Below are 17,885 nucleotides of genomic sequence, written 5' to 3'. Positions count from 1 at the left end.
AATGAGCTGGGTTCCGGACACCTCTAGCTGAGATTTCCCTCCCTAACATCTAGGGTGGAGAAATCTAGGCATTTTCCAAGTGTTTAATGTACCAAGCCTTTTTGTACTGTATTTCTCTGTTGAAATGACTGGCACCACCATTTATTCATTTATTTTTAATTGTACAGTCAGCCCCACAGCCAGACCAGTTGTAACAGCAGCCCTTGCAGTCGAGACCCTTGCTTATTTTCCCGGTTAGTGCTAATGCCTCTGGTGATCACCATCGGCAAGTTGAGCTTCGCTTCGTCCAGTGTTTGTGACCGGATCCACAATGGATTGCAGTGTGATTGAAGCTGCTCAAGTTGTTTCACCCTTAAAAGACTGGTATCGGTTCTTGCCACTGTTTAGCACAGGCATCCTCAAACTGCGGCCCTCCAGATGTTTTGGCCTACAACTCCCATGATCCCTAGCTAACAGGACCAGTGGTCGGGGAAGATGGGAATTGTAGTCCAAAACATCTGGAGGGCCGAAGTTTGGGGGTGCCTGGTTTAGCAGGTTGCTGCAGCTCTGTGTAGCAACTGCTTTCCAAACAGCTGGCGGCGAATTGCCCCTAGTAGTAGGTCTGCTTGCCAGCAGGAGTATCTGTTGCTAATCCTCCCTTCTGGGTCCATGGTTAGTTAACACCTCTCAACACCTTCTGGCAGTTTGTAGCCTGTCAGCAAAGTGACCTTGACTTTGCTGATGAATTTAGTGTTAGGTTGCTTTGCCCCCCCACCCCACCCCCAGACACTAATCATTACGGTGCTGCGGTGAAACAGGAAACTTGAACAATAATTGTGTTAGACTTGCTGACAACATTTATTTGCCCATTGCTGCAGAGTTGTTGTCTTGCTTGCTCAGCAAGTTTTCTAGTCAAAACAGCAAATCTTCAACAGTTTGATCGCAAGTTGTTTTTGTGCACATGCTGTAGACTCAAAAACGATCGCCCCAGAAATATTTGATGGTGGAGGCTTGTAATGATTCACCCTCTAAAAGCCTGAAATCATTCTGACGATACTTGAAGTTTTCCCACCAACTGCAGAACATGTTTATTTTGACCGACTCCACCATTTTTGGAGTCTATCACTGTAAAATAACTGCATGCTTTGTATTCTCCCCCCCCCCCCCCGGTAGCATCTTTTTGCCCACCCCAAATAATATTCTGGTGAAATGTTGTTTTTCTTATTTAAAGCAAGCTTGTACCTGAAAACAAGGTAGCAGAGTAGCACTTTGCAGGTACATTGCAGAAGGGCAAACCATAAGTCAATATGAGTTTATAGAAGCCTGATCATAAGTAAACTCATGAATGTGAATCTATTACCGTATTGGCCCAAATATAAGCTGCACCCGAATAGAAGCCGCATCTTTAAAATTCAGGGAGGGGAGGGGGGGAGACAATACCTGAATATAAGCTGCTCCCTTAAAATTCTGCAGACATTCACACCCGCAAATGACAAATGTAGAAGAAAATCTGTAGCACCGTAAATGCAAATAAAAAAATCAATACTGCATTGTAAAATACGGGGAAAGTGATGAATGACAATAGAATTAATTGCACAACAGTCTCAAGCTTGCAAATTGGCAATAAAACATTTTTTTGTTCCGTTTTACCATATGTCTGTTTCAGCAGCGATATTGTAAAAGCCAATTTTTGTAAGGTTGTGAATTTAAGCCGCACTTTTAAGTTTTCACAGTCAGAATTTGGCCGGGGGGTGGGGGGGGTGGAATAGTGGCTTATATTCGGGCCAATACAGTAAGTTTGAATAAGAGCAAATAAAAAGCGGGCAGTTTTCCTAGGGACATAGGGAGCCCCTTTATGCTGCCTTACCTAGAGATGCTGGTTGCTAGACCTGGGACCTTTTGCATGCAAGGCAGGTGACCTAAAACTGAGCAACTTTCCCTTTCCTGTTTTGTGTTCATAGTTGAGATGCTGTAGGCTGAAGTAATAAGCAGTTGCCACCACAAATGGTAGGCGTGTGTCCAGAAGCTCACATGCCCCCTTGGAACACGTAGCGGAACTTTCTTCTTGTCCAAATGTTCTAATGTCAGGCAATTGATAAATTCTATGCAATGTTATAGAAGGAGAAGGATGAGTTAAGGTGTGGTGCTGATGTTTTTATCAGGATCAGGTATCTTCAGTGCCTGTTGGAATTACTGTTTGCGTGGTTTTTCTTAGTTATCAGTATATCACAAGACTTGGGACTTCTTAAGTTTTAATGAAAGCTGAACCTTTAGGGTCTAGTACAGTGGTACCTCGACTTACGAATGCCTTGACTTACGAAGGTTTCGACTTACGAATTCCGCTAACCTGGAATTATTTTCGTTGCGCGCGCAGTTTGCGCATGCGCAAAATGGACGCTTCGACTTACGAAGGATTCGACTTCCGAAGAGCGTCGCGGAACGGATCGTCTTTGTAAGTCGAGGTACCACTGTACTGTATATCCCTGAAAGGGGGAGGTGGGGGTAGTTTACCTTGCAGGTTGAGGGAAGTGAAGCCAAGTACATGACACACCTTTTCGGTTTCTTTAAATGCCCCCCACCTCAACTTCAGCAAAATTTCATGGTGCCTTAAACTTGAAATGCATTGAATTTTCACACTGTTACTGTAATAATGGCAATTACCATTCAGGTCTTAACTGAACCTCTTATATGGTGAGTATGGAGTGTGGGGAACGCTTTAAAATGTTGCACTGAAACTCATTTTCTACGCCTTTTCTTATCGCCTGCTGTCAGGCTGACAATTGCCCGACGCGCTCGCAGTGAGAGTGAATCATCTGCGCCGTCGAGTCTCCCTTCTTCCTTCTCTGCCCCATCTTTCCTGAAAAGCTTTTACCAGAGCTCAGGAAAATCATCTCCTCAGTCTGAACATGAACTCCCCCAGAGGTGAGAACACTGGTTTCTGCCTGGCCTGCAATTTTGCACTTCGTATGCAGCCGGCTTGCGATGAAGAATTTTTGCCACACGCTTCTAAGTGAGATACTTCACTTGTTTCATGAAAACCTGTGAATAGAGCGTTCTTTGGAAATGTCTGCTGAGGGTTATAGCACAGAGGTCTTGCATAACTACTACACTGTTTTTCTAACTAATGCCAAAATAGTGTTAAAAAAAAAATCAACATTGCCAAACCCAGTAAGTGAAAAATCATGAGGTTTCTAAATATACTGATTGTTGTTTCCCCCCCAGATGGATTTTTTTTTAAAAAAACAAACCCCTGCATAAATCCGTATAAATTATTCCTCTGGACAATCTCTGCATGTCTCCCTAGTGTAGTCTAGTACAAGACTTTGATGTGGAAGCACTTTTATTCCTCGAATAAAATAGATTTTCTGTCATCCTCAGTACCCCGTCCATAAAAATGGGAATAATCTTGTTCTACCACACAGAATTGGGACGTGGGCGGCGCTGTGGTTTAAACCACTGAGCCTAGGGCTTGCCGATTAGAAGGTCGGCAGTTCGAATCCCCGTGATGGGGTGAGCTCTCATTGCTTGGTCCCAGCTCCTGCCAACCTAGCAGTTCGAAAGCATGTTAGTGCAAGTAGATAAATAGGTACCGCTCCGATGGGAAGGTAAACGGCGTTTCCATGCGCTGCTCTGGTTCGCCAGAAGCGGCTTTGTCATTCTGGCCACATGACCTGGAAGCTATACGCCGGCTTCCTCGGCCAATAATGCGAGATGAGCGCGCAACCCCAGAGTCAGTCACGACTGGACCTAATGGTCAGGGGTCCCTTTACCTTTCCTTTACCACACAGAATGGTTGTAAAGTTCGTTTGAGGAGATGATAACAAGCAGGGCATTTTATACTACAATCTTTTGAAGTGTATCAGATTCTTCTGTTGGAAGCCACCCAGAGTGGCTGGGGAAACCCAGCCGGATGGGCGGGGTATAAATAATTTATTATTATTATTATTAAAAAATAAACTACCCTTATTGCTGAGCTAACAGTGTAAAGAAAATAACCCAGGGACTTAGAAAAAGAAGAAGAAAAAATGGCAATGTTGATGATCTTAGTGGGTATTTTACTAATTAGCTGCTTAAACGTGTGCTGTATGGCAGGGGCAATGTGAAGGCTGCCCGTGTGTGACTAACAATGGCATGCTTTTGTTGTTTTTAATGCTTTAAATGAGGAATATAATTTGCACTGGGCTGCTAGCGCCTGCTATCAAGGAGGCTTGTTATAGGCTGTGTGAAGTGACCTCCCTTTGGCCAACCTGGATATTTGCATTTTGAAGGCACCCAGCTACTGGTACGATCCAACCACTGCAGCTATGTTTAGATTCCCCAACCCGCCCTCTTTTCAGTACACAATGACACATCCTATACAGCAAGTGTGAATTTCCCTTGACTTTCTGAGCATGGCGATGAAGGTTTTGTGAAGCCCCGGTGCATGAGGGAAGCATCAAAAAGTAATAGTGGCACATTTCTTTGGTGATGCAATTGAATGGCTTCGGAACTGGTGATTTCACCATTTTTGCTGCTCGCGAAAGTGTAGGCTTCACTGCAGTCTGTGGTCCCTGATGTGGAGGATATAGTGCTTCGGCCTACTTGTAATGTCTCTGTTTGGATTTTATTTTTACTGAACCAAAGCAATGTTCTATTTAACCGGAGGTCTGCACGCCCCGCGGAGTGTTCACTGGCCCATGCCTGTGGCCCTTTGTCTCAGGTACTGTTCTTTGCCAAACTGGCTTGTGAGTATGCAAGTCACTTTGGACCTGGAGCCACAGAGTCGAGGAGGCTGGTGATGCACACTGATTCACACAGAATTAATAGACATTGCAGGAAGAACAGCGATAACCATAGTTGAGAAATATCACGGGGGTGTGTCTTTCTTTCCTGCTAAACCCAAATGTCACCCTGCAGATCATCTTATTAGAGTGACAGATGTTTGTCTGATGCAACCAAAACTTATTATTTAACCATATTACAACTTAAAATGTGATTAAATAAGAATTTTAAAGTCACATCTGGAGTACACCTAGCCAGCGCCCCTTTCACGCCAAGGTCATTCGCTTTCAAATGCCCATCTCAAGATTTTTCAGCTGTTGGCTGTGGCGACTTCAATAACAAACCGTTGCCCTTATCTCTTTATTTTGTAAGTTTGAAACCACAATGACCTTTGTAAACAATTAATGGGTGTTAGCATTCTGGTTGATGCAGGTTTTAATAGGAGCAGCAATGTTGTTCCTGATTTTAAGCAGTTAAAGCACTGTCGGATGGCTGAAGGAGGCAGCAGAGCTATTAAAATTACCTTTCTAATGGAAGTGCTTAAATGCCATCGGCAACATGCACCATTCTTTTCTGTGTGAGGAATGCCTCTTATAAGATAACACATATCATGCATGTGTCTTTCTTTAAAATTTACTGTAGGCAACTATATGCAGATTTAATTGATCAACTGTATCTCCTAAATTAGTGGACTTTGTTGTTGTTGTTGTTGTTTAGTCGTGTCCGACTCTTCGTGACCCCATGGACCAGAGCACGCCAGGCACTCTTGTCTTCCACTGCCTCCCACAGTTTGGTCAGACTCATGTTCGTAGCTTCGAGAACACTGTCCAACCATCTCATCCTCTGTCGTCCCCTTCTCCTAGTGCCCTCAATCTTTCCCAGCATCAGGGTCTTTTTCAGGGAGTCTTCTCTTCTCATGAGGTGGCCAAAGTATTGGAGCCTCAGCTTCGGGATCTGTCCTTCCAGTGAGCAGCCAGGGCTGATTTCCTGAAGAATGGATAGGTTTGATCTTCCTGCAGTCCATGGGACTCTCAAGAGTCTCCTCCAGCACCATAATTCAAAAGCATAAATTCTTCTGCGATCAGCCTTCTTTATGGTCCAGCTCTCACTTCCATACATCACTACTGGGAAAACCATAGCTTTAACTATACTGACTTTTGTCAGCAAGTTGATGTCTCTGTTTTTTAAGATGCTGTCTAGGTTTGTCATTGCTTTTCTCCCAAGAAGTAGGCGTCTTTTAATTTCGTGACTGCTGTCACCATCTGCAGTTACCATCTGCAATGATCATGAAACTGGCAACCCACTCCAGTATTTTGCCAAGAAAACTCCATGGACAAATTAGTGGACTAAGGCTTCTTTAATCTGGCTATAGCCCTACTTTTAAGAGGTTCTCTTTTTATCTGTGTTATCTTACAACTATCAGCTAAAATTCACCCACCTGGCAGAGGAAACCCTTTACTGTTCTCATCCTGATCTTGGCCTCTTTTTACTAAATATTTCTGTGGGGAGGAACATCTTGGCCTCATCTTCCTAGCTTAGTCGGCAGAGCGCGAGGCTCTTACTCTAGGGTCATGGGTTCGAGCCCCACGTTGAGCAAAACATTCCTGTATTGCAGGGGGTTGGACTAGATGACCCTCGGGATCCCTTCCAACTCCACATTTCTGTTGTTCTATGGTCTCTTATTGCTCCTACTGTGCATAACAGGTTATCACTGTTAGTGACGGACTTAAGTCATGAGCACTCCCAGTTCATTGGCAGGCCATAGTTTCTTAATATTTCAGACATTTCATCAGTAGGAAATACATCTATCTATCTATCTATCTATCTATCTATCTATCTATCTATCTATCTATCTATCTATCTGGCTTAGGTTTTTTTCTTGCACTTTTAGGGCAAGCAGGAAAATTGGGTGTGGGGTCTTCTGTAATTCAGAGTAATACAGAGAGAGATAAGCAACATCATAGTCAACCCATCAGAGGATTAAAACTGATAGGAATTTTTCAGCCTTAGGACACAGTAAAGGCGCAAGCATCTGAGCTGCTCTTTTCTATTCATTGGGTGGGTGTGTTTTCATTTCCCAGCTAACATCATTGAGTAGGTACACAGGCTAAGGCGTGAATTTCCCTTTTAGTTTTCTGTTTTCCTTCAAAGGAAAGGAGAAGTTGAACCGAAAGCAAAGCTGAGAGACAATGCAAATTTTTCATATGCTGCAGCTCTAAAGATTTACTTTTGGGTGAGTTATGGCTTGCGGATTAAAATTCAAAAATGCTCCAGTTGTGAACGCAATAAGGGAGAATTATTTTCGAAAGACGGTTGTGGAACTGTGCTACCAAGAAATCTAGAGCTTGTTGCTCTTGTTGCTTAGGAAATCCCCTGCATTTATTTGGAGAAGCTCAGTGCTTATGCTGATGAAACTTGAAGAAGGAATTAAAAAAGGGCTTTCGTAATTGCAGTGTGGTTTTGGTACCAGATCGTTCTAAAAGAACCTTTTTTCTTCCTGTAAAAGTTTGCAGAAGTAGAGGCAAACTTCACACGATCTCACAGCCGGCTAAATGGAGATGGGGTTCATGGCCAACCAGGTAGTTTTAAGGGTTTTGCTAATTTCTTTCTGACGTTTCACAATTTGTCATCAGCTTAAGAGTAAAAATACAAAGTGAGAAACTGAACGATGGTTTTCTTTGCAGTTTTGATTTGGTTACTTTTATCCTGCTTTGGCTCTTAAGAAGGGGCATTAAAACTTAGATGGGTTTAGTATGGGTTAATGGAAGTCCTTTTTATTTGTGATGGGAACTGTGATGTGTGCTTGTGAAAGCAATCTCTAAAGTAAAAGGACTAGGTTGGAGCTTCAATGTAGGGTGTTTTTTTATTATTAAAATGTAGGGAAACGATAAACACATTTCACTTTCAGAAGGCAGTCTTACTTGCATTTGTTTCACTCTAAAGCTGCTGGTATACTTTACAAGCAAAAGTTGATAGTACTACTCCCCCCTCCCCCCCCCCCCCCGCTCCCCAAGAAACTGCTCTTGCCAAGCTCTAGGGGATTTTGCCATTTCTTGCTGAAACCATTTTTTAAAAAACCTAGCAAAGACCTACATTTGCTACCTGCTTGGAAAACTAGGTTACTTGGGATCAGAAAATTAAAGGGAGGACATATTACACAGCATTCATTGATCTGAGCTCAGTTTTTGCACAATAGGGAGCATCTATGGCTATCCTGTTTAGAAATTAACATTTTAGTGATGAGTGTGGGGGCAACAAAAGAGGTCGAAATAGTTCTTTCTCGGTGCATTATTTATATAAAAACTGTCTCACGCCCACTTGCTATGTATGTAAAATATTTCAGATTGTCAAATAAGGCTTTCTGTATACTTTTTGTCACAATACTATTTTGTCACTATAATGCCACAATAATGCAATGCATTTTGAGAGAGTTTAGAGGGTTTTCTCTGAAAGCCCACTTCTTCCTCTTTTGTAATGCAGTCTTTGTAATTCTGTGTTTGGCTATATTCATTTGCTTTCATGCACATACAAGCCTCGTGGAATGTGGATGCAATTTGAAAAAGAGAGACTTAATATGCTTGTTTGGACCTTCACGTCAAGTGCCTTGTGCTGTATAGCCTTACCTATCCAGAAAGCCTAAAGCAATTGTTAATCTTCAGGTAACCTAGAAGTTGAGATCAATAGCATTTTTAGCTTAGATTACAGATATATGGACATGAGGGTCTACTCCCGATTTTGATAATGAAGGTTCGGTTATATACAGTTTTCCTTCTTCTAATAGACATGCAATGTGCAACATAGTTTGCCGCAACTCTAAATACTGTATTCATAGATTCCAAAATTGTATGGGACTTACAAAAAACTTGTTGGAGATTTGTGGATAAACTTCCAGGTTTCTGGCTGTAGAAACAGTACAGTGCCTAGGACAAAAATATGGCGAAAACTTGGGCCCAGATTAGGCCGGTGTCCTTAATGAAAAGATCTGGGAAGCCTCGCTCTTATGGTGATTACATTGAAATGATGTAATCCTTTGTGTGTTAAAGGCTGTTCTGCTGGCTTTGCATGGCCATGCCTAGGCTTCTCTCAGTCTCCCTTGATGCTGACTTGAGCTGTTGCCTTTTCCTCCTGATCCTGCAGTGATGGGGAAAGAAGAAAAAGGACCTCCTCTGTGTGCAGCAACGACTCTCTAAATGCTGGCGGAATTACCCTTACCCCCCGCCGGATTTCCTGGCGGCAGAGAATCTTCCTAAGGGTGGCATCGCCCATGAAGAAATCCCCCTCAGCAATGCAACTTCAAGGTCAGTTTTCATTCTGAGGCAGCAGTTTATGTAACGACAATTCGATTTCACATCTGTTTAAGAGCGGCAGTTTCCAGTCTGCTCTTAAAAGACGTGGGCAAGTTCTGCAAGACCCAAGTTTGAATAATTGATATGCTTGTTAGGTGCAGCTTTCGTTTTAGGGTTCCAAATGGGTGTTTTTTCCCAGCTAGTTGGCCTTTTTTTGTGGCAGTATGCTATCGAAGTCAGAGTCAAGTCTATGATTGACTATCCCTGTATCTTTCAACATGTTGTTCTAAGAGCAACCACTTTAGTTGTCTCCAGAAACACATGGCCACATCTCGCCCTATCTGCTTCCGAATCATGTTTCCTTCTGACCTCCCTGGTAACATTTGGTTAACAACTCTATTATGCAACGTATCTTTGTCACCAGCACTGCCTTGACCTCAAGTTACAGCTAAGGAAGTCATATGGGGTGGTGCAAGAGGAGATGTCTGGTGGCAACAGGCTAATGAACATAAGACGAGTCCTGCAGGATCTGATCCAATGTTCATCTAGTCCAGGGTTTCCCAAACTTGGGTCTCCAGCTGTTGTTGGACTACAGTTCCCATCATCCCAACCACTGGTCCTGCTAGCTAGGGATGATGGGAGTTGTAGTCCTAAAACAACTGGAGGGCCAAGTTTGGGAAACCCTGATCTAGCCCAATATCCTCCTTATACACAGGTGCATCTGGAAACCCCACAAGCAGAGCCTGAAGTAAATTCATTATGTCAGGCATGGCCAAACCTGGCCCTCCAGATGTTTTGGGACTACAATTCCCATCATCCCTGACCACTGGTCCTGTTAGCTAGGGATGATGGGAGTTGTAGTCCCAAGACATCTGGAGGGCCAAGTTTGGCCATGCCTGCATTATGTCATTGCTTCTCAGCAACTGGCAATCAGAGTTACCGGTAATACTGTTACATGTAGCCCTGTCCTCCATGAATTTGCCAGTCCTCATTTAGGACCGCCAAGGCCAGGCATCCCCAAACCTCGGCCCTCCAGATGTTTTGGACTACAATTCCCATCATCCCTGACCACTGGTCTTCTTAGCTAAGGATCATGGGAGGTGTAGGCCAAAACATCTGGAGGGCTGCAGTTTGGGGATGCCTGATCAAGGCAAATATCATATCCCTTCCTTTTGCCTCTTCTGAATCTCCTGCTAGCCAGTTAAACTGGATGAATCCTAGTGTTGAAAGGGAGGGACAAAAACTTCTCTCTCCTCTTTTTTCACACCGTGCTTATCAACCACCTTGCATCATTTGGGCCTGTATCATACCGCCTTACAGATGCTATGAATCAGATGCTATGGACTATCTTTCCTTGGTTTTAAAATAATATGTTAGAAACACTTTGTGTCCTGTTTAATACAAATTCCTAGCATAGGAAAAGTCAGGTGTTGCGTGTGTGCCAGGTCACCAGATCTGTCTCAGGTAATGAAGGCCAACTGGGCAAAGCTAGATCAACTCTTGGTTAAGATAGGCAAAGTTTCGCCCCTGGAGGAAACTTTCTGCTAATTGCAAGTTTGCTGCAGTACTGCTTTCAATGCCTAAGTTGGATAATATCCAGTTATCATATTGACAGGCTCTGCTGCTAGGAGAGTGCTCTAGTAACAGTTCTGGGTGCTAAATCAAAAGGAACACTAATTACATCTGGCAATTAGCAGTTAGGAAGTATTTATTCAAGGGAAGCCATAGGCTAGAAAAAAGGGGTTCAAGCATTTCAACTTTTGTCTTTCCCCAAAGCCAGTCTACGGCTCATAAGGGAATATATAACCCTGGCACTTGACTCTCGAGAACAAAACTTGCAGAATTATGTATGTCTGCTTGCACTTTCTGACTTGATTGTTATATTCAGCAGAACCACAGACGATGAATGTTCATTAGCACCTGATTTCCAAAATTACATGCAATAGGTGACACTGACTGTTAGAATGGCTCGTCTGTCTGTCTAGCAGGGCAAACTGTGGATGCAAAAAATCTTAAAACAAATTTGCTCACTGTTGTATGAGGAAGCAGTATTGGATGAGATAATAAACCCAGAGTTAGGCTGTATCAGGGTGACGTTATAAAAGTTCCATCTTGCTTTCTTAAAGGTAAAGGGAACCCTGACCATTAGGTCCAGTCGTGACCGACTCTGGGGTTGCGGCGCTCATCTCGTGTTATTGGCCGAGGGAGCCGGCTTATAGCTTCCAGGTCATGTGGCCAGCATGACAAAGCCGCTTCTGGTGAACCAGAGCAGCACACGGAAACGCTGTTTACCTTCCCGCTGTACCTATTTATCTACTTGCACTTTGACATGCTTTCGAACTGCTAGGTTGGCAGGAGCTGGGACCAAGCAATGGGAGCTCACCCCGTCGCAGGGATTCGAACCGCCGGCCTTCTGATCAGCAGGCCCTAGGCTCTGTGGTTTAACCCACAGCGCCACCCTTGTCTCTGTCTTGCTTTCTTATGCTGTCTTGCTTTCTTATGAGGGTATAATTGGGCTTGTAGCAATATGTCCTTAGGTCCATGCGCTTCAGTTAGGGTAGTATATATGTTACTGAGTGCTGGAGCACAGACTAAAAATACCACGTACTACTGTTATTACTTATAGAGTGTCTTCAATGTGCATGGCACTTCTGCAGAATAAGCAAAAAACCCAAACCCCAGTAACCCAGGTCTCTCTCCCAAGAGGAGAGAAAAGTGAGATGGGTGAATGTGAGCTTGTGCAGTAATATAATAAATAAAATCCTAATGGTGGATGTTCATGCATATTTCTGCCGCCATACTAGAACTCTCAAATAGTGTTTAATAAATCCATGGCTAATGCAGCAATATTTTGCAGATGGAGGTGATGTAAATGAATTGTTGCCGCTGTCTCCTCTTGCGCGATCTTTTGATGAAGACCCCCTTGTTTCCATATTGCAAAACGATGATCTTCAAGATAAGACTGGGGAGAAAAAGAACTCTGAAGAGCTGCAGAGTCTGTGGAGAAAAGCCATCCATCAGCAAATTCTGCTCCTTCGAATGGAAAAGGAAAACCAGAAATTGGAAGGTTAGTGAAGGTTAAGATAAAGAATGGTTGCTCTGCCTTCCAGGCATGGACATCCCAGGGATCAGTTAACAAATTCCCTGCGCAACTTGAAGCAGAAGTAGCTAATGAAATAGTGTTGTGCGACTGGCAAATTTCATGGGCTTACATGTCGTCCTTTAATATAAAGGTTTTCAGTATGCGTCACAAAATTAAGAAAAAAACTGTTTAAGCAAATGGCAAGCCCATCCTGCATGGCTTTTGGGTCTGGTGGGACCTGCGATCCCTGTTAACAGTTCAACACCTTAAAACTATGTTTATTTTCCTTTATCTATAAGATGATAGGCAGTCCCTGCTTCCAATTTTGCCTCCAGCTTCACAGCCCTTGCTGCCGTTCTTTCCTTCCTGCCACTTTTGCTCTCCAATTGGCACAAGATAATCTCGCCAAGGCAGCTACCTGCAAACAAACAATAAACCAATAAACGTCCATAAAAATGACAAAAGCAGTTTCTTTCCCAAACTGGTTTTAACTTAAACAATAGCAAACACAGTAATAAAGACTTCGCTGGTAATATATATCAGTGGTTCAGTGCTCATTTCTTCCCTTTCCAAAATAGATTTTATGACTTCGTTCCGGTAATCCGACGTTTCGTCGCTAAAGAGCTTAGTCATTGAGCTCTGTAGTAAATAATATACAAGAGAAGACAGTATGTAAATGACTTAAAGCAGGGGCATATCTTTCCCCATCCGCATGTTTCCATCGGGAGGAGCATAGAAAGTGGACGAGGTCCTTCAGTTTTTTTAAACCGGGGGTGTTGTCTTGTGTCGACTGCAGTAGTCATTGTATCACCAATTGTTTTATTGTTGTACATTCTCCTTCTGGCTAGACTCTCTGCTCCTTTCTGTTCTCTTGCTAGCACAGTAGTTTTCAGCTGTGTTCTTCAGGAGTTGGCCAAGGAGATCAGCATTGCCTGGCTCCCTTTAGGGAAACTTGACTACCTGTTTTTGCTCTTTGCCATCAATGCGCAGGCAAAAAGGGTAATTTGGTGCATAAGTTAGGGCAAACCAGGGTGGATTTGATTTAAATCAAACTGATTTAAATCATGATTTAACTCACGACTTAAATCACTAGTCAGTAAGGCTTGATTTAAATCATAGTTTTCTACATAAAGACTAATTCTTGCTGGTATAACTTTAATATGCAAGTAGATGAAGATTTTTAGAATAACAACTTTTCATATTAGTTTTTTTTATCCCCAGTTTAATAGGTTAATCATTCATATTTGGACAACTTTACTGTTGTACTTAGGAAGGAGAAAAATAATCATTACCTTAATAATAGCAATTTAAATAGATTTATTCAACTGAAACAATAACATTACAGCATATGTTATTTGCTTAAACAAACATCCATGTTTGTTAACTAATTTGGCTAAACAAAACCAAAATGTATATATTTTAAGAAACTTAGACTGTCAGCCCAGGCTACACATGAAAAACTTAAATACTGTCCACTCCAAACAATCAGAAAAATATTGTTTCTATTCTATTCATTGAACTTCTTGAAACTTAGCACTGAAGGGGTTGATTCTGTATTCATAGGTTTGTAGAACAATAGGATTAAGGTCTTTTTCTCAACTCTGTTCATGTTATAACATTTTTTCTATGAAGAAGAGGCATGTGATCTCTGCTGAGTCAAATTCAGTTTTGAGAACTGCAAAAGTAAACCAAGCATCTGTGATAATATCTTGTAGGCAGAGAAACTGCCCAATAATCTTACAAAAACCTCTGGAAGAGCATGACATTGTGAATGGATTAATGGAATATATTTACCCAAAAAATCAAACATATACAACGTTATTCTACATAATTAAAAAACTAATCTTTATTTCATGATGGAATAACCTTTGGATGGTAATATATTTTCCTCAAAAAGCATTTTATTTTAAAAAAATTGATTTAAATAAAAAAATCTTTTAAAAAAAAATCATTGATTTTTATCCACCCTGGGGCAAACTGTCATTTCATACAGGGCATTGCAATGTCCCATCATTCCACGTGAGTCCTAACATCCTCTGTTCTATGAAAGTGTTCTATGGCACACAAAAATGATGTGGAAAGGTTTTCTCAAGGGTAGGAGGCTTTAAACGAATGTCCTTTGAACATTGCCTCTGGAATGTCACTCTCTTAGCGTGCACAAAATATCCGAGCCACCTTATAAATTCAGCAGAATCTAGTGGTGAAGCTGAAAATCAAATCTTTTGCAACTTATTGTATGTACTGAGGGTGATCAGTGCTGGGCCCACCCACTCCTAACATCCTGGGTTTTTTTCTATGTGGAGAAAATTGGGAGTTTGTATGTGTTGCATAGCTGCCAAGTACCCCGTTTTCTCCGGGAAAACCCCAATTATACTTACCTTTTCCCGGTTATCCCCCGCATCACTTCGTCTCCCATTTTTCTCTATTATTTTCTCCTGCCGGCGGCCATTTTTTTTCTTTCCGATTTGCCCTTCTATGGGCACCAAAAATGGCCACCGTCGGCTTCAAACGTCGCATCTACGCATGTCCAGAAGTGCATAGACGCGACTTCCGGTGTTGGTGGCAGCCATTTTTTGTGCCCATAGATGGGCGGAGCGACACCGGACGTTGCGTCGACGCACTTCCTGACATGCGTACAAGCGACTTTTGAAGCCGGCGGCGGCCATTTTTGGTGCCCATAGAAGGGCAAAGCGACACCGTAAGTTACGTCGACGCAACTTCCGGTGTCACACGGCTGCCGGTCCCTGATTCTGCAGTCTCTCTCTCTCTCTCTCTCTCTCTCTCTCTCTCGCTCTCGCTCTCGCTCTCGCTCTCGCTCTCGCTCTCGCTCTCGCTCTCGCTCTCACACACACACACACACACACACACACACACACACTCATATATCTTCAGCTCTAATGAGGTGGCTGAGAGATAAGCAGGCCCTTAAATGGGACACTCAGCTTTTCAAACATTACCGCAGATTTTGGACTTTGTTTGTTTCACTTATTTATTTTTAGCTTATTTGAACTGTCTAGGAGGTGCATATGGGCACCTGCATCATACACCATTTAGCAGAGATGGTTGTGAAGAAAATGTAGATAGAAATGCCTCGTAATCTGTGGTACTGGGAATTCTGCTTGAGTGGAAGTTTCTAATCAGTGTGTTTCAGCTGGTTGATTTGCATCAGCTTCAAATTCTTTGCTATTTCACATAACATTTAACATTGCCTCGTTCGATGGCTGAGGCAACGTATAAACCTGCCTCCCTTCTTCCTCACCTTCCCACGCACAGAGAGCTAAGTTGATAAAGGAAGTTGCAGCAGATTTCACTCCTGCCTTTGTGCAATTTATTCCTGCCCGTACACCCTCTTTGCTTATTCATCATCAGATGAAATTTGTTGACAAAATGCTAATAAAAATACTTCCTATTCTTCTTAATGCTGTCGAGGAAGCTTGAATTATGTTTTCTTTTATAGAAGGTAAGATGCACGTAAGGAAAATCTTTTCTTCCCCTCCTTGTAAGTAAGCCACTGTTTGAATCACCTGCAGATAGCAGAATAGTACTTCATCTTTCACAGTTTGAGTGATGGAATTGTAGCTTTACGTCTTGCATGTGCTGCTTCCATCTATTCAAGCGCCATGTTCTTTGCAACTCCACCAAATCTAATGATTAGCTTTAAGACAGGATCACATTGTGAACCATGGCGCAGGGGAGACAGCTGAGTGCATGTTCTCACCTTCCCACAGGTTTTAAGAAAGTCTTCTGCTATTTATTATTGAGTCTTACCGAACTTTCTACAGCTTTAGTTTAAGAGCTGGTTGTACAAGGCTGTAAGTGTGCAGAGCTTATGCACAGTAAGAGAACAGTACTATGTGTAACTGCCCACAAACATGCCTTCCTAAACCTAGGCTTGTTGGATGGTCCACGTGACATAAATTGATATGTGGCCTACATGCCAGACATAGGTAAAGGTAAAGGGACCCCTGACCATTAGGTCCAGTCGTGACCGACTCTGGGGTTGCGGCGCTCATCTCGCTTTATTGGCCGAGGGAGCCGGCGTACAGCTTCCAGGTCATGTGGCCAGCATGACTAAGCCACTTCTGGCGAACCAGAGCAGCACACGGAAACCCTGTTTACCTTACCTATTTTATCTACTTGCACTTTGACGTGCTTTCGAACTGCTAGGTTGGCAGGAGCAGGGACCGAGCAACGGGAGCTCACCCCGTCGCAGGGATTTGAACCGCCGACCTTCTGATCGGCAAGGCCTAGGCTCTGTGGTTCAACCCACAGCGCCACCCGAGTCCCACATGCCAGACATACATGGCATTAAATGCTGATCTGTGGTCCATCGTCTAAAATGGTCTGTGCCTTGTGTTCTCTCTTGCAGCAAGCAGAGATGAGCTCCAGTCCAGAAAGGTTAAGCTGGACTATGAGGAAGTTGGTACTTGTCAGAAAGACACTATCAATATCTGGGATAAGAAGCTGTTGAATTGCAGAGCCAAAATCAGATGTGACATGGAAGATATCCATGCAACTCTGAAAGATGGTAATTTTGAGTGCATTTTTTTTTTGAGACCTTGCATTTTCCATCTGTCTGAACACCACCATATGCAATGAATGAGCCTGATGCAAAGCAATGACATTTTCCTGGTGATTTTTCCTTGCTTTCGTTGCCTTGCATTTCCAGTTGAAAACTGGGCAATTATAGTCCCTTTGACTCTTGGGAAAGGAGTGGCGGACAAATAACGATTACTGGGCTATAACTAGAGAAAGGGAGAGCGCCGCTTGAGTTTGGGTGGAAAAGTAAACTATTTCCCTAAAGCTCAGAAAATAGGTCTGAAAATTCTGAGGCTCCTGGAGAATGTCACTGGGCCGGCAAAAGGATCCCACTTTTTGCCCCGTTGTGAGGCTGCAATAAATGAGATGTTGAAAGTGTTCATGTGGAACAGTGTGTGTAGAAGTTCAAAATAATGACCCTAATGGTTATAAATTAGAAATGGGTCATCTTTATATTTGTAGTGAACTCTATTAAACCACTGCACAACCCCCTGAATAATTTTGTTTTATATCTTCTGTGTCCAGGGGTTCCCAAAAGTCGCCGGGGAGAAATATGGCAATTTCTTGCTGTGCAGCATCGCGTAAGGCACCGGCTACCAAATAAACAGCAACCGCCTGACATCTCTTACAAAGAACTCCTGAAACAGCTGACAGCTCAGCAACATGCGATCCTTGTAGACCTAGGTAACTTTTTTTTTCATAGTCAGGACTTTAGGTCATGAACAGGTTGGAGGCGGGGTGGGAGAGGGGACTTGTTCCAAGTTAATCCGGTTCTACAAATTGTATAAATTGTACAGTGCTACCTCAGGTTACAGACGCTTCAGATTACAGACTCTGCTAGCCCTGAAGTAGTATCTCGGGTTAATAATAATAATAATAATAATAATAATAATAATAATAATAATAATAATATAATAATAATAATAATAATAGTTTATTATTTATACCCCGCCCATCTGGCTGGGTTTCCCCAGCCACTCTGGGTGGCTTACAACAGAAAAATGAAATAAAACAATTAAACATTAAAAGCCTCCCTAAATAACTTTACCTCAGGATGAGAACAGAAATCGTGCGGCGGTGGCAGCGGGAGTCCCCATTAGCTAAAGTGGTACCTCAGGTTAAGAACAGTTTCAGGTTAAGAATGGACCTCCGGAACGAATTAAGTTCTTTTAATATATATATATATATATATATATATATATATATATATATATATATATATATATATATTGATTTTA

At 42.6% G+C, this 17,885-nt stretch overlaps 1 protein-coding gene across 6 annotated transcripts in view; it reads left to right on the top strand.

Annotated features, from left to right (window-relative positions):
• The window catches only part of TBC1D4 (TBC1 domain family member 4), a 90,922-nt gene that overhangs the window by 62,889 nt on the left and 10,148 nt on the right, over nt 1–17,885 (top strand). For 3 of the 6 annotated variants that reach the window (XM_035114245.2, XM_035114246.2, XM_060273327.1), the window contains exons 11-15: nt 2,752–2,901; nt 8,878–9,038; nt 11,884–12,093; nt 16,478–16,636; nt 17,173–17,331. In XM_035114245.2, the coding sequence (XP_034970136.2) occupies nt 2,752–2,901; nt 8,878–9,038; nt 11,884–12,093; nt 16,478–16,636; nt 17,173–17,331 (839 nt within the window). The remainder of the gene's footprint in view (nt 1–2,751; nt 2,902–8,877; nt 9,039–11,883; nt 12,094–16,477; nt 16,637–17,172; nt 17,332–17,885) is intronic. The other 3 variants (XM_060273325.1, XM_035114248.2, XM_060273326.1) reach the window with 2 other exon arrangements.

Source organism: Zootoca vivipara, chromosome 4, assembly GCF_963506605.1.
Source record: "Zootoca vivipara chromosome 4, rZooViv1.1, whole genome shotgun sequence".
In the NCBI taxonomy this organism is placed as follows: Eukaryota; Metazoa; Chordata; class Lepidosauria; order Squamata; family Lacertidae; genus Zootoca; species Zootoca vivipara.
This window is presented reverse-complemented; position numbering and strand designations above follow the sequence as displayed.